This window comes from Helianthus annuus, chromosome 13 (genome assembly GCF_002127325.2).
Source record: "Helianthus annuus cultivar XRQ/B chromosome 13, HanXRQr2.0-SUNRISE, whole genome shotgun sequence".
NCBI classification, from domain to species: domain Eukaryota; kingdom Viridiplantae; phylum Streptophyta; class Magnoliopsida; order Asterales; family Asteraceae; genus Helianthus; species Helianthus annuus.
Genome location: NC_035445.2, coordinates 37,075,363 through 37,098,882, shown reverse-complemented (window position 1 = coordinate 37,098,882; position 23,520 = coordinate 37,075,363). Strand labels below are relative to the sequence as shown.

Below are 23,520 nucleotides of genomic sequence, written 5' to 3'. Positions count from 1 at the left end.
CTTACGAACCCTAAGCTACAGTTCGTATGTGCTGGAAATACATGTATCTTCCACCGTAGGTTACACTTGATGTTCGTACGCTACATTCAAAACTTGCTGGAAACATTTAATTTAACCTGATTCAACCGTAGGCTACAGTCGGGTGACTGTAGCTTACATCGCACATCACTTCGTTCTTTCATGTTTTTCACACTTCCGAGCTATATTTTCGACCCGAAACATCTACCGAATGATGTAATTTGTCTTGATTTCCATCCACAGTTGTTCCGCTTCATCTCCAAGCATCCTAACTTCATTGAATTAAGTGATTAACTTATAAAACCATAATTACTTGTAGTTATCACATTCAACACATCTAATCACTTAAAACGCACAAAATACGTAAAATAACACATATTAGCACTCGGGTTTCACCCTCTCCATCAATAACATAACCATTCTCCTTTCTCGTTGCTTGTACCCAATTATTCAGATCAATTCGAGACATGAAACGCTAAAAAACAGTTACGTTATTTAACAATAATAATAATATTAAGAATTCTAACAACAATACAAATATAAACAACAATAATAATAATAATAATAATAATAATAACAACAACAACAACAACAATAACAACAACAACAATAATAATAATAATAATAATAATAATTTAACAATAATAATAATAAGAATTATAATTTTAACAATAATAATAATAATATATTAAGAATTCTAACAACAATACAAATATTAACAATAATAATATTATTTAACAATTATACAAATATAATATTAACGAAAATATTAATAATTATAATATTAACAAAAATATAAAAAAATATAATTTTAACAATAAAAATAATATTAAGAATTCTAACAACAATACAAATATTAACAATAATAATAATATTAATAATATTTTATCAACAATATATATTTTCACAATTATACAAATATAATATTAAAAAATTAATAATTATAATTTTTACAATAGTAATCATAATTATAATTTTAACAATAATAATAATATTATAAAAATATTACAAATTTTAACAATTATACAAATATAATATTAACAAAAATATTAATAATATTTTAACAATAATACAAATTATAATATTAACAACGACAATAATAATACAAATGTTAATGTGATACCTGATTAATTTGAAACGGATTGACCGGGTTAGAGGGTTGAGAATCATCATGCAGTGAGGTGTTCAGAGGCTCATCACCGTATCCACCGTATACTCCGTATCTATCTGAATTATCTGGTTGCACGTAAGAAACTTGACACCCATATCTGTAATCCGGATATGATTGTTGTGTCGGGTAATATGGTTCATCAACAAGGGCATTCTCTCCACTGTATCCTACGTGTCCATCAGGATTACCTTGTTGCACATACGGAGATTCACACCCGTATCCGTAATTAGGATACACTTGATGCGCCGGGTAGTATGGTTCATAAACAGGTAGAGTCGGAGCCTCGTTCAAGTCTGGCAACTGTATGTTTTGATCAACAGGGACGCCAGGCACAACCTCCTCCTGCTCATTAGCGTCATTCACTCCCCACGAGTCGTTAGAATACTATTTAAAGAAATAATTGTTGTCCCAAAATGATGCAGCTCCACAGTCGTTCGACAAATTATAATCGATGAATTAAATAACCGAGGAAGTGAAGAATGCGATATATTGTTTTGAATTCATAGGCAGATGGATGTCTAAATACTGATTTGAATTCACAATTATCAGCCTTGTATAGCTCTATACTCGTCGTATACCTTTATTCACGTGCCTAGACAACATCATATCAATGTCAAATCTGTCTCGCATACGCTGCTTATAGCTCTATACGCAGTGTATAGGTTCCTCGTATACTGGCTTCGTATGGTTCTATATGTAGCGTATATCTTCATGATTTGACAATGTACAAGGTTGACTGACCGGTCGTGTACCTTCCATGTACATACGCTGCATAAGGCTTTATACGCAGTGTATAGATGCCTCGTATACTGGCTTCGTATATATGCAGCGTATATATGCATGACTTGACAATGTACGAAGTTGACTGATTGGTCGTGTACGTACCCTGTACCTACGCTGCACATAGGTCTATATCCAGCGTATATGGGTAACCCTATATACGACGTATAGATCTATACAGAGCGTAGATACAGGTAAGGTTTGATATGCAAATAGCTAAGTTGGTGTGCCAATATGCATACACTTATGAAATTTCATACCAACCCTTATAGTTTGAATTGTAATTTGGTCAGACATTAGAATTAAAGAATTATTAATATTATCTAACAAGGAACACGTACTTAATCAATGTATTATAAAAATCTAGACATAAATATTAAACTTTTATAACATTTGCGTTTACTTATATAATTGTACTTCATATTAAACTTTTGAGGGTGCCGTTCATATCGGGTCGGAACACGTACTTAAACGTCATTACATACATGTTTAAAGTTGTGCCTACGAGTTTTCATTTTTTGGAATCTATGCAAAACATCATATATAGCTACTTTCCTAATGGTTCCTCTCGAGAGATCTCGCGAAAACTTCCCTACTCATGGATCCTATCACATATAAGTCGATCCATAAGTTCATAAAAAACACTAAACACTTAAACAAAAAAAAAACAACCACGTTCAAACATAGTCCATAATTTTCAAGCCCCAGTAAAGTCTAGAACAACAAAAAAAAAAATCAAAACAACAAATAATGCTACTAAAGTCTAGAACAACAACAAAAAAATACATCAAAACACATAAAATTTCAAACCCTTTTAACACATGTATAACTCTATTTCTCCTAAAAAACCACATAAAACAACAAAAAAACATAAAAAACGAAGGTACCTCGTTAAATTTTGGATTCTGGGTGATGGGGTGGCCGGAATTAAGCTTTTCCAGTGAGAATACGTTGCTGTCGTGCCTGTTGACTGCTCACGTGCGTCGGTCGCTGTGCGATCAGAAGAGTGAGAGCGGAGAAAGAATTGGAATGGGCGGTTGGATTGAATTGGGTTGGGTTATTTTATTTAACTTCAAATATAACTGGGTTGGGTTAATTGGGCATTGGTTACAATGGAATATTTATTGGGCTAATGGCTAAATTGTTAAGTGAAAGTTATTAGGTTAAGTTGTTAAGTAAAGTGGTTAAAGAATAATTATATAAACTAGGTTATATTTTAATAAAAATCAGTGTTTTACAAGTTTTTTCTTATAAATTCAAAAAAAAAAAAAAAAATTCTAAGGGGGCAGTTGAAAATTACAAAGGGTGCTGTTGAAAATTTTCAAGGGGTGCGGTCGGGATTTTGTGTGAAACTTAACCCTAATTTTTTTTAAAGGGTGCGGCCGCCTACCCACACCAGTGAGTAGGTCCGCCCCTGATCCTTAGTAATTATTTATTTATTTATTTATATTATATTTTATAAATTAAGGTTATTACATATAATCTGCCTTGATTAAAATTACTTACGCATAGTTATAAACATACACTTATATATAACCTCGCTTGAGTAAAATTAATTATGCATAGTTATAAATATGTGAGCCGGGATTACAATATACACGTACACAGAGACAAACCTACACGTACCCATATTATATAGCAAGATAGTTCACCATGGTTGCACTCAGAACAAATATAATCTTATTTAAGAAAAACAAAGCATAAATAGGACTTTGCAACACTCAAATCAAACACAACACACCAAAAAAGTACAATAAGAACCATGGACTCGTCGCCTCTTATAGATGATGATTCTTCTTCAACAGCTTGCAAAGTTCGTCACATTCACCTTCGGGACTCCAAACAGTGTAGTATGATTGAACAGCACTAAGAAAAAGAGCTATTAAAGCTCCAAGAAGTGCAAAAAATGCCCATGGGCTCTTAACATATTCATGCTTAAGTTCGGAAATAAGTGAGTTCCTCCTACTTTTGTAGTGCTTTTGCATATGGTACTTAGCTTCCAAATATGCCAAGTTATTTGGAACTAAACCAGTGCCAATTTCGTTGAATAATTTCGCGACTTCTTTATCGCTCCCTAACGAGTTTTCAAGCACCCCAGCTTTTCGAAGAGCCTTAACGTCCTCAGGGTGATCGATCAGCGAATCAAGAAGACATATGTACGATGTAACCCATGCAGCATGTGCATCACGTGAGCACATTTCATAGGCTATCAAGTTTAACAACATAGGCTTGGTGGAATCATCAATGCTTATTGGAGGGAGTTCTACATCTGCTGTAAACCAAAACCAGCCTTGAAGGAACTTAATGTGAGCCAAAGACATAGTTCCACTTGGCTTAAAATGAATCCCTACATCCATAAGCTCGTTAACATTGCGAAAAGTGCATCTGCTGTCGTCTTCTGATTTCAAGTGATCATTCTTGGGAAGTTTTTCATCATTAGTAAGAGTACGATGAAGAAGATGGAGAAGATGATCGGGTACGTTGCTAGACTCCAATTTGTTTTCTCCTACGGAACTTTGATTGTTTCCTATACAAGGTATTTTTTCTAACCACGTTCTTTTAAGTTTCTGAGATGCCAAAATATTGCCACTAATGAACGATTTAAACTTATCAGCCCATGAATCAGGGTTCACGAACTTCATCACCTCAATAAGAACTTTAAAAGGAATTTGGTTCTCCAACAAGAACAAATCTTGATGAAGATAGACAATCTGGTGGATGTTTAAGTCTTCACAATCATCAGAATCCCTGAAAAAAATGAACCGAACGCAATACAAAATAAAACAAGAATCTAGCAACATCATCTTAGTGAAGTCCTTATTGCAAAACTTGGCTATCAAGTTTTCATCATATAAGCTTCTTAATTCTTGCACCATTTGTGGTTCACCAAGAGTTTTGTACAAACTTCTTAGGGTCTCCTTGTTGTTTGAAAGGAGCCTCATTGTGAAAACAGGTTTGAGTTTCTCGACAAACTCGAGTTTCTTGTCCCCAAAATGGTATGGACCAATGGAGACAACCTTTGGAACATAGTATTTCTTGTAGTCGTCTGTCTCTTTGATCAGCATTTCTGGAACTTTTTGGATTCGTTTGGTTGATGAGGATGGTAGAGTGGCATTGGCAATCGAGTCGATAACCAATTGTTCAGCTTCGATTTCATCGTAAGTGAGCTCGATGCTGCGTAGGGTTTGGTCTTGCATAGACATTTTTGGGTTTTGAGGTATAGTGTTGGTTTATGGTATGGGTACGAGGATACTGGATATAAATACATGTGTTCATGTGTCTCACGTTTGAACTAGTGAATCATAGAACTTTAGCTTTGTTTACAATGAAGTTAGGAATCAAGGTACGACATAAGTTACCTACCACTAATCTGGAATATTATAATGCATAGTATTCCTAACTTAAAGTATATATGAAGTTTTACTCCCATGAGTTTCACATCGCTTAAAAAGAGTTGTATGACATGATTAAAGATGTTTACTGACCAATTGTGTTTTCATCTTTTATAAAGTTTAAAATAATCATTCACCTATTTTTAATATAAACAAAACCTATTTATATAAAATTAGATTTTAACTCACCACTGAAAAATTAACTATCATCGACACAACATTGATGCCTTATAATCAACGGACACTTTCGATAGGCAAAAAATATAAAAAATAAATTTCATAAATTTATGTCGCTTATTTGTCATTCAGCATCGGCGGATAGCAGAAAAGCTTATAATAAATCAAAAATGAATTTTAAAAACCTGTAGCTAGTTCATTGTTGCTATTGAAGCTTGACTTGCATCTGCACAAACTCAGGTATATACTTTCAGATTTATGTCAAAATCTATACCAAAAATACTAGATTGTGATAAAATCCTATGATTTCTAGGTTCATATATATGAAAATGTCATTTAGGGATGAAGTTAATTATACGTCAAGATTGTTTTTCAAATTGAATAATTGAATTTATATAGAAACTACTCATAATTTTCATGTTTATTCCTATTACTTGTTATGCCGGTTTTTGAATAAACATTTAGCCATTTAAGCTTTCTTCATGTTCTATTTGTATAAGTAATTACGTTCTTTTATGTTGTTTTATTAGCAGCTTGTTATTTTATATTAGTTGGTAAATCTTGTTTTTAATGCAATTTAAGCATATTGAGAGCATGATGGTTGCTGGTTATGATGGTCTAGAGAAAGAATGTACTAGGTGATAACTGATTCATATTGTTATTTTATATTAGTTGGGAAGCTTGGGGGCAATCAGAGGCTTAAGCAAACCTTTAAAAAAGTGGACGATTGGGAATTTTGCTTAAAATAACACTATGTCTTGGATCCTCCCCCCTCATGAGTAGGTCCGCCAATGTCTATAATTTTTAAGGAGGTGTCCTCTTTACGAAGGTTATGTGAATATTATAATTAATATTATCAGTTGTCTTTCTTTTTTATTTTTTTTTTTTTTTGAACAGAACAAGGAAGAAACAACTTACAAAGTCAGAATTGGGTTTTTTAACAACGAAACCAAAGGGATGTCAATTTTCCTATTTCTATCAACAAACCACAAATACGATAACAACCTATCAACTTCTACAACATCTCAAGAGTCATCATCTCAAGAGTCTTCATAACTCTTTATAATTATTTCATTTACTATCATTTATGTTGTTATTAATTCTTCATTATTTTATTGTCCTTATATAGGTACTCATTGTAATTTGTTGAGATATAGTGAGAGTTATCATTTCCTACATGGTATAGAGCCAAAACCGATCCACCCTCCCTCCCTCATTCTTCATCTTCGCTGCTATGGCTGCCTCTTCTTCCGAATCCACCCCCCTCCCTCACTCTCTTGCTAATCTCATTCCCATCAAACTCTCATCCTCCAACTATCTACTTTGGAAATCCCAAATGGAGCCTCTTCTTTCTCTTCAAGGTCTCATATCACATATTGACGGGTCAGTTGATTCCCCAACTCCCACTATTACCACTAATGATAAAACCTCCCCTAATCCTGAGTATGTCTCATGGCTTGCTGCTGATCAACGCACCATTGTGCTCATCAATGCCACGCTATCGGAGGAAGCGATAACCGTTGTTGTCGGCCTGGCCACCGCTCGTCAAAGGTGGCAGTCTCTTGAAGCCGCATATGGTAACACTTCTATTGAACGGGTCCAGAACCTCCGTGATCAGCTTTGCACTCTTCTTAAAGGGTCTAAATCTGTGGCTGATTTTGGTCGTCAATTCAAGGGATTATCGGACCAATTGGCGGCAATCGGATATCCGGTTAACCGGGATGACCAGACTCACTGGTTTCTTTGTGGTCTAGGACCCTCTTTTGAGTCATTTTCTGCCATCATCAAATCGGTTCAGCCCCCGCCATCTCTTCAGGATCTTATTTCAAAAGCCGAAAGCCATGAAATGTTTTTTCGGTCGTTACATGCAAACAATCAGCCTCCATTTGCTTTCACAACCCAAGTCGATCGCACCAACACTCCTGTCGGTGGTCGTCGGTCATCTCGTTTCGCTGGATCTGGTACCCATGGTGGTCGCAATGGTGGTCGTGGTTATAGTCGGCGATTGCCCCATTGCCAATTGTGCCGTCAATCGGGCCATTATGCCTTTGCATGCCCCTCGTTGTCCAGTTTTGCTAATCGTCACAATTCAGTTGATGAGAGCATTGCTAATGCTTTCTTTTCGAAATGTGTTGTTAATGAATCTGGTCCTGATTGGTTTGCTGATTCGGGAGCAACGGACCACATGACTCCCAATGATCAAACTGTTATCAACACTACTCCATCTTCAGGTAATCAATCAGTTATGTTTGGGAACGGTCACTCGCTACCTGTTGCCCGAACAGGTTCCTCTACTCTCTCTAATTCATTAAAATTAAATAATGTTCTTGTTGTGCCACATCTTACGCGCAATCTTCTCTCAATTAGCAAACTTACTATGGATAACCCTGTTGATATCCTATTTTCTTATCCTTCTTTCTTTATTCAGGATCACAAAACAAGACAGGTTCTGGCTAGCGGTCAATGTGAAGGTGGTCTTTATGTTTTAAAGCCCACTCCTCAAGCTTGTTTTTCTACGTCTTCATTTTCCACCGCATCTTTTGAACTTTGGCACTCCCGTTTGGGACATGCCCATTTTGATGTTATTCATAATCTAAATAAACGTGGTTGTTTGTCCGTTTCTGCTTTATTTGTCACACCCTGACTTTTGCGGAAGCGTGATTATTGGTGTGACTTCTTAATACCATTGCATATGATCATAACAACACTATAGATTAAAACCAGTAGATGTACATCCATTAATTTAAGTTTAAAAGTAGTACAACATAATTGTCTGAAATGACGAGACCAATATCAAGTTACCAACCATAACATGTTTTAAGGAGTTCAAAAAGACTCGACAAAAGATTTTTAAAACAACCCCGAGTTTAGGACCACGTATCTCGTCCAGGATTAAGATACGCCTCCTAAGCCCTAATGACTTGGATGACATCTTTATTCACAACGCAGCTTAAAAACTCCAACGCCCGCCAGATCCATTTACTAATTCCCTGAAATACATGTAGTTTGAAAAATCAACAAAAGTTGAGCGAGTTCATGTGTAAGTAAGTATGTATAAACCTTTGTAAAAATGTTTGTATGTATGAAAATCCATGGTATGTAGCAATAAGGAAAAACCATCATTGGGTTGCAAAGCCAATGATAAGTGTGAAGTGATGCAGGAAGACTCAACCCTAGCGGATTTGTGCGTCGGGCACTTAGTCAACTCATGGTCCACTCAGCGGACTCAAGAGTGGGGCTCGCTACACCCAAATAGATCTATCACTAATGTCCCTTGGTCCTACAACGAGGATTAATGGCCTTAAGTGTCATGCCCACCACTCACATGTTCGCGTAATAAAAACCCTCCTTAAGCTAACCATACCATGTAAATAAATGTCTGTAATGTCTGTAAATGTCTGTAACATGTATTTCACCCCCGAGGTGTAAAACTGAAAATAGTCAAGAGAAAAGGGGGGGGGGGCATGAACTCACAGTATTGCGTCTTCGGTACTCGTAACCCAAATCTCCTCAGCAAACACGACTACCTACAATGGTCTAACGTCTATTAGACGAACGGGTCGTGCCTTGTCTTAGTATTTATGTCTTTGGGTTACGTTTCTTATATTATTTCGTGTGATAATTATTTGTCAAAATAATTAGTATTTCAACTTAATCATATGTCGTGTTGGATTATTTGTTTGTTCCATATTCTAGTATCAATACTTCTAAAGTATCTTATATACACGTTTCCTTCCCAAGGATGGGATGCCGGAAATATATATTTAACCATATTCATGTATGAAACCAACCTCTGATACTTTGTATTTTGTGATAAATATTATGACGAGTTCTATTTTTTGAAAACAAAATCTAAAGTATACTAGTAAACACCCGTCTCACAAATATTTATTAAGTGTTAGGATTTTCGGAAAATTTCGGCAGAGTCTCCTTTGTAAATAGGGGTGTCCATGCTTAATTAGCATATCATTTTCTTTTACACATATCCCGTAATTCATTTTCAATAATCAAACCGATATATCGACAAACGAAACGTTACATACTTTATTTCAGCTTCATTACTCAAAACCGGATTGTTTTCGAGGATTTTTATAAAATAGTTAACCTTTTCTAAAAATTACCAAATTTTTACAGAATGTCACATATGTTCCATATTTTATTGTGTAAAAATATCAAAGTCCAATTCCTTACCCATATTTTATAGAAAATCATTTTCTCGACTGCAATCAGATTTGTTACCTTCTGATTGCAGTTTACGGAAATATTCACTAAAAATTAACCGTAAGTCTATTTGACGAAATTTCAGTTGGAGGGTCGTCCTGACAATGGTGTCTATCTACTATAAAAATTTCATGAGTTGATTTTGCTCAGGTTTTAAGTTATGACTCCGAAAATAACACACTTTTTCTGCAGTAAAAATGCAGCTTGAGCTGCTGTCCAAAAATAGTCTTTTAAAAATAGTAAACGGTCTCGAAAAATTACCATTCCAGTGCCATTTGTTTCGTTATTCCAAAATACTCATTTTGGGCTTCAGAAAATCCATTTTTCGATTTAAAATGATCCCATTACAGCCTGTTGAAGTTGGCTGGAAATCCAACTCAGCAAGCTGTTTAAATTGTAGAAGTGACTAAAAGTGCATAAACGAAGATCCTAACCATGGTTTATTGATGAACAAATGTTAAAACTTCAATCATGCTTTAACCCACCCTAAACCATTCAGATTTCAACCTCACACAACCTTTTTATATATGGTTTTTAGGCAGAAATTTAAGTTCACATTTTAGTGTTTAAGCTTTTGTGTGTGATGAACATTCAACAAATCGTAACAAGAATCAAGGTGGAACAAGAGTGTGAAGAGACTTACTACTAGAACAAGGGTAGGGTAGTAATCTTAGGATGAGATGATGGTGAAAAGTTGGTGACAAAGCTTGAATCAAACTTCCTTGAAAGCCCTTCAATCTTACACTTCTATGGAGGAACTTCAACCTTTGAATGAGAGCTTTTAGTGGAAGAAATGGAGATGGTGAAGAATGATGATGGTGATTTCGGTTATGAGAGAGAGGGGGGGGGGTGGTGAGCCGAAATTAAGGGGGAAGGAGGAGGTTGAGTGTGGAGTTTGGTAGTAATGATGATCATCATCTTGGGAATATGCACACATCTAAACCTAGGGTAATCATACCCTACTTTTGGCCAATGAAATAAAGATTCTCTTTTCACATAATCTAAACAAAATATTCTCAATTAATTAGGGCAGATTTTCGGTAGGAGGGGGGGGTAAAGTGTAAATTTTTTGGTAACTAGTGGGAAATAAGTTAGAAGGTTAAGGGTATTTCCGAGTATAGCGGGTGTATGTCATGTTTACATGGTGTATAGGGATTTTTGTGACCATAAATAATTTAAAATGATAAAATAATATTTCTAACAATATTTTCATGTCTCGGGTAATGTCTGGTTGTTCGGTTTCATATCGTTCCGTTAAAGCGTTTAATTGTCCCGTATAGCGTTTTTTGTGCATCTTTTTGTAACGAAAATAATTCCAACACTTAGGAAAGTGTCCAGGACCATTTAGTCAATATTCTGTATAATATGAGTGTGTTAAAAGCTAAATTGTTACTGAAAATGCAGAATTCTGTAATTAAATTGCGTTTTAGGCACTTTCCGGCACTCAAACTATCACCTAGTGACATAGTCTTATGGTCCTCGCTACCCTACACTCCATACTGGTGTAGTGTTTTATCCCTGGCCCATACTGGCCTAAAAAATAGTATCTGTCTAAGTGCTGGCATTGTCAGCATGTGTCTGAGTTATTCGCTCACTGTACTAACTGTGCTTTGTGCATCAGGTTTGTCACTAAGAGTCTGTATGAAATGAATGGAGTGACTGTATGTAAAGTGACGCACATGTATGTATGTAACATAAATTAGTAAGCAGTTTAAAATGTCAGTTGTAATCAAGCACAGTCATTAAGCTTATAATTAAAATTAATTAATTGTACGGATGCATGCAAAATTGACGGTTGTCACATTCTCCCCCCGTTAAGAAAATTTCGTCCTCGAAATTTGTACTACCTTAACTCCTTAGGGTTTCATTATGTATGTATGCATATGAATAGCACCGAGGTAGATAATCACCAAATCGAATCAAACCCTATTCACATCAAGTGAGTCCAAGAATATATATAATATCATGAATTAAAAGGTATGTGCTTTTAGCATTTGGTGTCGAAGGTACAAGACGTATCGACGCATAGTCTAGTGTAATCCAGTTAACAGGGGTTCCACAAAAGAGGAGTTTTGTCCGATAGGATTCTCAAATGATTGGTCGTAGTATGCAAATTTTCACAAACCATAGTATCCGCTATATGAACTCAAAATCAACAACTTGGAGATGAAAATGACCTGTCAACTTTCAAATAAATAAATGGTAAGGATTTGTGTGTTGACATTCTCGAATTGAGAATATACACTGAATGAAATACAAGTGAATCTGGTGTATCATTGTCTTGATTCGTAGTTGCATCAGAAATGTTTATATGACAAGTTGACAAAAGTATATGTAGTTTTGTGTGAAACAGTTGACCATGATTAGCACAAGATAGTGACACCACAGGGTGTCGAAATGACGAGATTCAATAATGGTGGTGACTAAACAAGTTTACCGTGCCTGAAATCAAATGAAAGTGTACAAGAACAACCCGAAGGTTTGATTTACACAATGTCGTAAAGTTTCCAGTTGAACAAAGAATGTCAAAGAGCCACTGTTTTTTATCGAAGGTAAAAAAGTATTAAATACCACAAGGTATTCGATTAGTCAATGAAAGTATCGTCAGGAGGTATATTGGGCTTATGAAATGAATCTATGTACCATTGCCTTAACACACAACTGTGTTGAGACTGCTTTAATCATGATAAACAAAACGGATTTAGTGCAAGTCAATAAATAATCAAATCCGTGTATGAGGTGCGTAACGAACTTAGCGCAAGCTTCAATTCTGTGAAAGTATCACCGCAAGGTATCGAAATCAACAAATGATTTAGTGGAGTCGTAGGCCAATCGAGTCCACTATGTCTCGAAACAAAAGAACCTTTGCAAGAATATTTGAATGTGATGTTCCCAATACATCACATGGCATCTCAAATCAAAACATGTGAAATGGATAAGTTCAAGCAATTGAACTTATTTTCAGCATAACCCGACAATAAACGTATATACCAATAAGGGAAATCTCAGCATGGTTACAAAAATAAACCATGAATGTATCTTGAAACAAAAGAAGTTTTCGAGAAAGTGTGTTGACTTGATAGCAAAAGAGTCAACCGTTACAATAATGTAGGCCATTCGAATCACAAACCAGTAGTTAGATTTAGCAACATAATATTCGAATTTCAATGAAGCATTCGAAATGAAACCGTATGCGTAGCAGATGGTGCACGCGTAATATGTGAGTTTCCAGGTGATGAAACAATGAGTATGAGGTAAGGACCATGTATCGAAGCAAATGTGTGTTCGCTCTTAGCGAAGAAAATCAAAGCGATGCAACTACTTTAAGGGGAGTAGAGATGCAAACATCTACTCGGCTAGAAGCAAAAGTGAAGATTTTAACGAAAGAATTTCAAGTACTTTCTGTTCTGTTAACTGAAATGGCATATATGTCAGGTTAATAGTGTTCGATTGAGTTAACAGATATGGTGTCTAAGTAATAACCTTTACAAGTTTGGACCTGGGTTCCCAAGGGTCCTAAGCATATGTTTTCTAGATCCTCAAGGTTTCGTATTCTGTGTAACTCGGTTTTGTGCATTGTGTAGGAAACACCATCTTTGTGTACGTTTAAAAACAAGTTATTGTCCCACAATTTTCCCCCCGGTATGCTTTCTTCCTGAATTCATCACTAACGACACTCGATCATCAATCAGTCGTGTAATAGTAGTTGGATCCTCACAGTTAGTTAAGTAAGAAATTTGTTAATTCTTAGCAAGAGTTACTGACTCTTGTGGGTTAGTTCGTTCGGCTCTTGATAGTCGATGCCTATTTGAAAACTACGTCCTTCTTTTTGACGAGCAGAAATCTGGGTTACCCAAAAGGGAATTTTTGGTCTGTTATCTTCCTTCTCCATCAACTTCTGAGGTCGCACTGCCAATTCTTGCATCTCCGAGGTGTAAGTCGCTAAAGTGCATCGACTACAGGCGCAACGTCTGGAATCAAATCGATGCGAAGATTCGTCTTGTCGTTGAGGGGATAATTCTGGCAAGTCTTCAGGGTAGACTTCAGGATATTTCCTTATCACAGGAATATCTTCGAGTTTTGGTCCTTCGGCTCCCTTGTCCCCGACGTGAGCCAAGAAAACAACACATCCTTTACGCAATAACTTTTGGGCCTCCCCGCAATTAGTAATTTGTAGGGGCGTATCCTGGTTCATGAGCCACGGTCGTTTCTTCGTTTGCCATTGCGATGCGGTTATCAATCTCCGCTCGAATACTCGGCAGTTGATCCATTCCAAGTACTTTGTCGAAGCTTTCCAACTGAACTGGCAGTAGATCATGCATAAATTCACGCTCTCCGGGTTCTATCTTGCCGTTTCTAGTCACTGCGTTGGCTTCCACTATCTGTGTGACACCCCGCTGAAACACTCTAGCTTGACAGTGGCTGCTTTAACTTTCGGGACGAAAGTTCTTAAAACTTGGGGATAATGTGACACTCTAGGTTTTTCCGAACGAACACCTTGTAATATTTTTGTGTATATATATGTTATTAAATGAAAACGTGATCTTTTTGCATGATATGTGTTGTGTATGTATTATATATATATAAGTATACGCGTATATACTAGTGACTCGAGACCATGACTCGCAACCACTCGGTTTCGAGTGGGCCACTCGGTCTCGAGTGGGCCGTAACCGGTTTGGGCCGAAACCCCCTAAGCCTACCTTGAAGCCTTATATAAAATCAACATTTCCCCACTTCCCTCATTTGTTACACAAACATATCCACACACTCCTTCTATTCTCTCTCATTAGAAAACCCTCAACAACATCCCATTCTCTTCCAACCTTCGGTTCAAGCTCGGATTTCACAAGGAATCTCGGTCAAGATCATCATCACTCGGACACTTCATTTTCTCGGTTCCTTTTCCTTTGTTTTGGCTCCTTCTTCACAACCGGTTAGTGATTATTTTATGTGTGTTTTATGTGTATTAAGTGAACTAGAAAGTGTTTAGTTAAAATTGTTATGCATGATTTTTAGGTTGATTTGTGAGTTTCACTATATGTGTAAACCATTATGTGTAAATACTTGGTAACATGTTTAAAGATGGCTAGAAAATGGTAGTTTAAGAGTATTCATGGCCAACCAAACTATGCTTCATTGTTTCTTGCAAAATGATGTTGTTAAACATAAGATTTCGGCTACAAAATGTATGTTTTCTTGTTCTTGCATGATGATCTTGTTAAAATAGGTGATTTTGGTTCATAAAAATGTATGATTATGATAAGATGAAAACCCTAGAAGTTTATGAATATAGGATGAACTTGTTGAATATGGTTGGAAGATTTTAAAAAGGGCAATGTTTGATCCATGTTTACTAATGGTCAGATTAGGAAAAGTGTTAGTTGAAACCTTATTGGTTGTTTCCTGATTTGGGCCTAAATACATAGTACAATTTAGCCTGATGTATCTGAATCAACACGTGAACATGAAAAGGACAGCATTGCGACTCGAGACCACACGGTTGCGACTCGCAACCATAGCGTGACAACTCGAAACCACAGCGGTTGCGACTCGTAACCATAGCGTGACAACTCGAAACCACAGCGGTTGCGACTCGTAACCATAGCGTGACAACTCGAAACCACAGCGGTTGCGACTCGCAACCACAGCATGACAAGCCGAGACCTCCTGGTTGCGACTCGAGATCACCTGGTTGCGACTGGGCTGTTCACTTTGGTTATTGGGCCATAATGTGTGTATTATGGGCTACCTATTGACTGGACTATGTGTTGCTGTTTGATTTTGTAAATGTTAGGGCCGGCCCAATAACCCACTGTTTACTTGTATGCATGCAACGTGTTAGTTAAGTGTAGATTTTACGTACACCAAACCTGACTTACCGGTAACCATGTTAGGACGTGGTGACCAACGTGTTTGACAAGTAACCTAATCTGCCGAGCAACCCAAGGTGAGTTCACACACTAAAAGCATGCGTCCCGCGGAGGGACCCAACTACCAAACTTTGGGAAAACACTTTTGACCCATTACTCCGGGGGAAAACAGAATGGGTAATTACTATCTCCGGGGGAGATACGTTTGGATATTAATTATAAATCACAACTAGCCATGCTAAATGAAACTCTATCACTTTAAGTCCCTGCTTCCGGGGGCGAACGGGTTATTAGTTGATAGCGCTATTAGGTTTGACAACCTCACACCGTGACCGGGGGAGATCGGGCGTGAACTAGTAGACCTTGCAACATGGTCAATGACGATAGACATTGACTCGGGGCACAACAACTTTCCGTCAACAGTTTCAGTATCTACAGTTTAGTGAGCTTACAGATGGGGTAGCTCCCCACAACGTGATTATAAATGCTTTATCTAAACAACTTAAGTTTTTGGTAACTAAAACTGGACAACTAGTGAACTCACTCAGCATTATTGTTGACCCCTTACTGCATGCTTTGCAGGTATCCAGTGACTGAGGAGCTGCTGCTTGGGGATGTGTAGTGTTCGTCAAAACCTGTGTGTTGGGTTTAACTATCTTGAACTAAGGACTATCTTTAAAACTATTTGGTTTATGCTTCCGCTGTTTTGTTAAACTAATTATCGAACTTAAACTACGATGTTGCTAACTACTTTGGATATTAAATATTTCTACTATTAATTCAATGCTCAGTATGATTGGTGGCTGGATCCTGGTCAGTCACGCCTCCAAGCGGTGGTGTTCCGCATGTGGATTTTGGGGGTGTGACAGATTGGTATCAGAGCCATTGGTTATAGTGAACTTGGTTTTAAAAAGGGGAAAATCTTTTTGGGAAAAACCAGACTATAACCTGTGACTCGCGACGACACTACACTCCAAGTGCAAGGCTCAACACATTGACCTCATAGCTCGGACCAGTGTTTACTTGTTTGCTTACCTTATGTTTCCTGTTTTACTATACGTACTAGTGTGCCTAATTAGATAGATACACCTCTCACTTCTATCTCATTCTCGCTACATTACGACACCACACTCATACTATGTTTTCTGATTATGAAGACAATGAGTGGACGTGGAAGAGGAAACATCAACATGACTCAGGCTCAATTCACTAACCTGCTTAACACGGTGGCTGCAGCTTTCGCAGCTCACCCTGGAGGTAAACTCGTTATCCTAGGATGTTTAGATCCTACCACCACATCGCCTTTTATCCCTAAATCTATACGCTTCGCTTCTCACGAACAGGTCAGCATGCACCTGCGCAACCACCCGTGTGTACTTTCAAAACTTTCATGGATTGCAAGCCTCTCCCATTCAACGGCACTGAGGGTGCCATAGGTCTTCTGCATTGGATTGAGAAAGTTGAAGCCGTCTTTGCTGTCTGCGAGTGTCCCCCTGCGAATTGGGTGAAGTTTGCTACTGCTACGCTTGAAGGAAACGCGCTTTCTTGGTGGAAGGCGCAAATTCAGATGTTTGGATTGGAAACTGCTAATGCTACTGCTTGGGAGGATTTCCAGGACATGATTAAGGAGGAGTACTGTCACCGGGATGACATCCACAAACTTGAGAACGAGTACTATGCGCTTAAGATGGTTGGGTCAGAGATTGAAACCTACACCAAGCTGTCCAATGACTATGCTGCTCTTTGCCCAAACATGTCTCGACCTATGTATCGAAGAATCGAGTTGTACGTCAAGGGTTTGGCCCCAGAAATTCGAAGCCATGTGACTTCAGCCAACCTCACTACCATTCAGCCGATTGTTCGACTTGCTCACAAACTCACTGATCAGGCCGTAGAAGAGGGCCGGTTGCCCAAAAGGATCAGTGCTACTATCGGAACTTCTAGTGACAACAAGCGTAAGTGGGAAGGAAATCAAAGCAAGGATGCTAACCCCACTCAGGCCCCAGCACAGCAAAGGAAAACTGAAAACAACAAGGGCACTCAACAACAGAGTGGTTATCGCGGTAACCACCCCAAGTGCAACAAGTGCAATCGACATCACAGTGGGCCTTGTGGGAAAAGTCAGTGTCAACGATGTAACAAGATGGGGCATGAGGCCAAGGACTGTAGGAGTCCACGTCCCGTGGGGCAGAACCAGCAGCAACAACATCACGGGAACGCTAAGGGTTGTTTTCAGTGTGGAGCTGAGGGGCACTATAAGAAGAATTGCCCTGAACTGAACCAGAACCGCAACAACAATCAGGGAGCTGGAAACAACGATCAGAACAACAATGCTGGGAATGGTGCTAGAGGAAGGGCTTTTGTGATTGGAGCTGGAGAAGCGAGGAATGACCCCAATGTCGTGGCGGGTAAGTTCCTACTCGATGATCGTTATGTTTCTGTATTATTTGATTCTGGAGCCGATGCTAGTTATGTGTCCCTACGTATTAGTAAGAAGCTTAAGCGTCCGCTTTCGTTACTGAGTTCTCATCATATCGTCGAGTTAGCTAATGGTAGAAACATCGAGGCCTCACATGTTATCAAAGGCTGCAAACTAGAACTGTCTGGTCAGACGTTTAGCATCGATCTTTTCCCTGTTACTCTTGGAAGCTTCGACGTCGTCATCGGTATGGATTGGTTATCCAAACATCGCGCTGAGATCCTCTGTCAAGAGAAAGCAGTTCGTATTCCCCGCCGTTCTGGCAAACCCCTCATTGTACAAGGTGGCAAAGGCGGAGAAATCTCCGGCGTTATCTCATTCTTGAAGGCCCAGAAGTGTTTACGAAAAGGGCACACCGCTATCTTAGCACTTGTCACCAACACGCAGGAAAAGGAAAAGAGGATTGAAGATTTTCCAATGGTGCGTGACTACCCCGAGGTATTTCCTGAAGAATTACCTGGACTCCCTCCCCACCGTCAGGTCGAATTCCAAATCGAGCTAGCTCCCGGAGCAGCGCCTATAGCTCGTGCGCCTTATCGACTAGCCCCTGCAGAATTGAAGGAACTCTCTACTCAACTACAGGAACTATTGGATAAAGGGTTTATCCGCCCTAGTTCATCACCCTGGGGAGCACCGGTACTCTTTGTTAAGAAGAAGGATGGCACGTTCCGAATGTGCATTGACTATCGTGAGATGAACAAGGTTACCATCAAGAATCGCTACCCTCTCCCGCGAATCGACGACCTATTCTATCAGTTGCAAGGATCGAGCTACTATTCTAAGATTGACCTGCGATCAGGTTATCATCAGCTAAGGGTCCGTAATGAAGACATCTCCAAAACTGCATTCAGAACTCGTTATGGTCATTATGAATTCCTCGTTATGCCCTTTGGAATGACCAACGCGCCCGCGGTATTCATGGATCTCATGAACCGAGTGTGCAAACCCTACCTCGACAAATTCGTGATTGTGTTTATAGACGACATCCTGATCTACTCGAAAAGTCAAGAAGAGCATGAACAGCACCTACGCCTTATCCTCGAACTCCATCGCAATGAGCAACTGTATGCCAAGTTCTCGAAATGCGACTTCTGGCTTCGAGAAGTCCATTTCCTTGGGCACGTGGTTAACAAGGATGGAATTCACGTCGACCCAGCTAAGATCGACTCTATAAAGAATTGCCCTACCCCTAAGACTCCGACCGAAGTCCGCCAATTCTTGGGACTGGCGGGATACTATCGAAGATTTATCATGGGATTCTCAAAGATCGCTCAGCCTCTCACGGCTCTTACTCAGAAGGGTATGGTTTATAAATGGGGTGAAGCTCAGGAAACCGCATTTCAGAAACTAAAGGATAATCTCTGTAGTGCTCCTATTCTCTCGCTGCCTGAAGGCACTGACGACTTCGTAGTTTACTGCGATGCATCCATCCATGGGCTCGGTTGTGTGTTAATGCAACGCGACAAAGTTATTGCTTACGCCTCTCGGCAACTTAAGACGCACGAAAGGAACTACACTACGCACGACTTGGAACTAGGAGCAGTGATCTTTGCGCTTAAGATATGGAGACATTACCTGTACGGTACCAAGTGCACCATTTACACCGATCACAGGAGTCTCGAGCATATCTTCAAGAAAAAGGAATTAAACATGCGACAACGTAGATGGGTCGAACTCCTGAATGATTATGAATGCGCCATCAAGTACCATCCGGGCAAGGCCAATGTCGTGGCAGATGCCCTCAGCCGAAAAGACACTACGCCCAAGCGCGTGCGAGCGTTACAACTTACTATCCAGTCTAACCTCCCTACCCAGATTCGAAATGCTCAGACCGAAGCTCTGAAACCGGAAAACATCAGGGCTGAGTCCCTGCGAGGATCGAGGCAACAACTAGAACAAAAAGAAGACGGCGCTTACTATGTGGCAGGGCGCATTTGGGTTCCACTGTACGGAGATCTACGAGAGCTTGTGATGGACGAAGCCCATAAGTCCCGTTATTCAGTACATCCTGGTTCAGATAAGATGTACCACGACTTAAGGACCACTTACTGGTGGCCTGGCATGAAAGCCCACATAGCAGCTTACGTTAGCAAATGTTTAACCTGCGCAAGAGTCAAGACTGAGTATCAGAAACCAGCAGGCCTACTCCAGCAACCCGAAATCCCGAAGTGGAAATGGGAACAAATTTCCATGGATTTTGTTACGGGGCTACCTAGATCCCAACGCGGAAATGATACTATTTGGGTGATAGTAGATCGATTGACTAAGTCTGCACACTTTCTGGCCATTAAGGAAACAGACAAGTTTTCTACCTTGGCAGAAATCTATTTAAAGGAAGTAGTCTCGAGACACGGGGTGCCAACTTCTATTATTTCCGACCGAGACGCTCGTTTTACTTCCGAGTTGTGGCAAGCTATGGTGGCTCACGTTTGGACATGAGCACCGCTTATCACCCACAAACGGATGGTCAGTCTGAACGCACCATCCAAACCCTGGAAGACATGCTTAGAGCATGTGTGATCGATTTTGGCAAGAACTGGGAGAAGCATCTACCGTTGGTGGAATTCTCCTACAATAACAGCTACCACACTAGCATTCAGACGGCACCTTTTGAGGCATTGTACGGTCGTAAATGCCGATCCCCTCTTTGCTGGGCGGAAGTTGGTGATAGTCAAATCACAGGCCTAGAACTGGTGGTAGATACGACGAAAAAGATTACCCAGATCAGACAACGCATGGCGGCAGCTCGTGACCGTCAGAAAAGCTACGCTGATAAGCGTAGGAAACCGCTAGAATTCCAGGTCGGGGACCGGGTTCTACTTAAAGTCTCACCCTGGAAGGGTGTGGTTCGTTTCGGTAAACGGGGCAAGCTGAACCCGCGATATGTTGGACCATTCGAAATTACCGAGAAAATCGGTAAGGTTGCTTATAGATTGAACCTGCCTGCAGAGCTGAGTGCAGTGCACAATGTTTTTCACGTGTCTAATCTGAAGAAGTGTCTGTCAGATGAAACACTCATAATTCCCTTCAAGGAACTCACTATTGATGAACAGCTACACTTTACTGAGGAACCGATTGAGATCACGGATCGAGAGATCAAAACCCTCAAACGTAGCCAAATACCTCTCGTGCGAGTTCGTTGGAACTCACGACGTGGCCCAGAGTTTACCTGGGAGCGGGAAGACCAGATGAAGTCCAAGTATCCCCAGTTGTTCCCAAACGAAAACCCCAGCACTGAAGCTACAACCGAATTTCGGGACGAAATTCCAAACTAACGGGGGGATGATGTGACACCCCGCTGAAACACTCTAGCTTGACAGTGGCTGCTTTAACTTTCGGGACGAAAGTTCTTAAAACTTGGGGATAATGTGACACTCTAGGTTTTTCCGAACGAACACCTTGTAATATTTTTGTGTATATATATGTTATTAAATGAAAACGTGATCTTTTTGCATGATATGTGTTGTGTATGTATTATATATATGTATTATATATATATAAGTATACGCGTATATACTAGTGACTCGAGACCATGACTCGCAACCACTCGGTTTCGAGTGGGCCACTCGGTCTCGAGTGAGCCATAACCGGTTTGGGCCGAAACCCCCTAAGCCTACCTTGAAGCCTTATATAAAATCTCCAACATTTCCCCACTTCCCTCATTTGTTACACAAACATATCCACACACTCCTTCTATTATCTCTCATTAGAAAACCCTCAACAACATCCCATTCTCTTCCAACCTTCGGTTCAAGCTCGGATTTCACAAGGAATCTCGGTCAAGATCATCATCACTCGGACACTTCATTTTCTCGGTTCCTTTTCCTTTGTTTCGGCTCCTTCTTCACAACCGGTTAGTGATTATTTTATGTGTGTTTTATGTGTATTAAGTGAACTAGAAAGTGTTTAGTTAAAATTATTATGCATGATTTTTAGGTTGATTTGTGAGTTTCACTATATGTGTAAACCATTATGTGTAAATACTTGGTAACATGTTTAAAGATGGCTAGAAAATGGTAGTTTAAGAGTATTCATGGCCAACCAAACTATGCTTCATTGTTTCTTGCAAAATGATGTTGTTAAACATAAGATTTCGGCTACAAAATGTATGTTTTCTTGTTCTTGCATGATGATCTTGTTAAAATAGGTGATTTTGGTTCATAAAAATGTATGATTATGATAAGATGAAAACCCTAGAAGTTTATGAATATAGGATGAACTTGTTGAATATGGTTGGAAGATTTTAAAAAGGGCAATGTTTGATCCATGTTTACTAATGGTCAGATTAGGAAAAGTGTTAGTTGAAACCTTATTGGTTGTTTCCTGAATTGGGCCTAAATACATAGTACAATTTAGCCTGATGTATCTGAATCAACACGTGAACATGAAAAGGACAGCATTGCGACTCGAGACCACACGGTTGCGACTCGCAACCATAGCGTGACAACTCGAAACCACAGCGGTTGCGACTCGTAACCATAGCGTGACAACTCGAAACCACAGCGGTTGCGACTCGTAACCATAGCGTGACAACTCGAAACCACAGCAGTTGCGACTCGTAACCATAGCGTGACAACTCGAAACCACAGCGGTTGCGACTCGCAACCACAGCATGACAAGCCGAGACCTCCTGGTTGCGACTCGAGATCACCTGGTTGCGACTGGGCTGTTCACTTTGGTTATTGGGCCATAATGTGTGTATTATGGGCTACCTGTTGACTGGACTATGTGTTGCTGTTTGATTTTGTAAATGTTAGGGCCGGCCCAATAACCCACTGTTTACTTGTATGCATGCAACGTGTTAGTTAAGTGTAGATTTTACGTACACCAAACCTGACTTACCGGTAACCATGTTAGGACGTGGTGACCAACGTGTTTGACAAGTAACCTAATCTGCCGAGCAACCCAAGGTGAGTTCACACACTAAAAGCATGCGTCCCGCGGAGGGACACGGACCAACTACCAAACTTTGGGAAAACACTTTTGACCCATTACTCCGGGGGAAAACAGAATGGGTAATTACTATCTCCGGGGGAGATATGTTTGGATATTAATTATAAATCACAACTAGCCATGCTAAACGAAACTCTATCACTTTAAGTCCCTGCTTACAGTACCGATTAATCGCCGGGGGCGAACGGGTTATTAGTTGATAGCGCTATTAGGTTTGACAACCTCACACCGTGACCGGGGGAGATCGGGCGTGAACTAGTAGACCTTGCAACATGGTCAATGACGATAGACATTGACTCGGGGCACAACAACTTTCCGTCAACAGTTTCGGTATCTACAGTTTAGTGAGCTTACAGATGGGGTAGCTCCCCACAACGTGATTATAAATGCTTTATCTAAACAACTTAAGTTTTTGGTAACTAAAACTGGACAACTAGTGAACTCACTCAGCATTAT

At 39.4% G+C, this 23,520-nt stretch overlaps 1 protein-coding gene across 1 annotated transcript; it reads right to left on the bottom strand.

The window, feature by feature from the left end:
- Positions 1-3,557: 3,557 nt before the first annotated feature.
- LOC110897800 (UPF0481 protein At3g47200) lies at positions 3,558-5,240 on the bottom strand. The gene has a single exon (XM_022144529.2). The coding sequence runs from the start codon at positions 5,170-5,172 to the stop codon at positions 3,748-3,750; it is 1,425 nt and encodes a 474-aa protein (XP_022000221.1). The 5' UTR covers positions 5,173-5,240; the 3' UTR covers positions 3,558-3,747.
- Between the last annotated feature and the right edge of the window lie 18,280 nt (positions 5,241-23,520).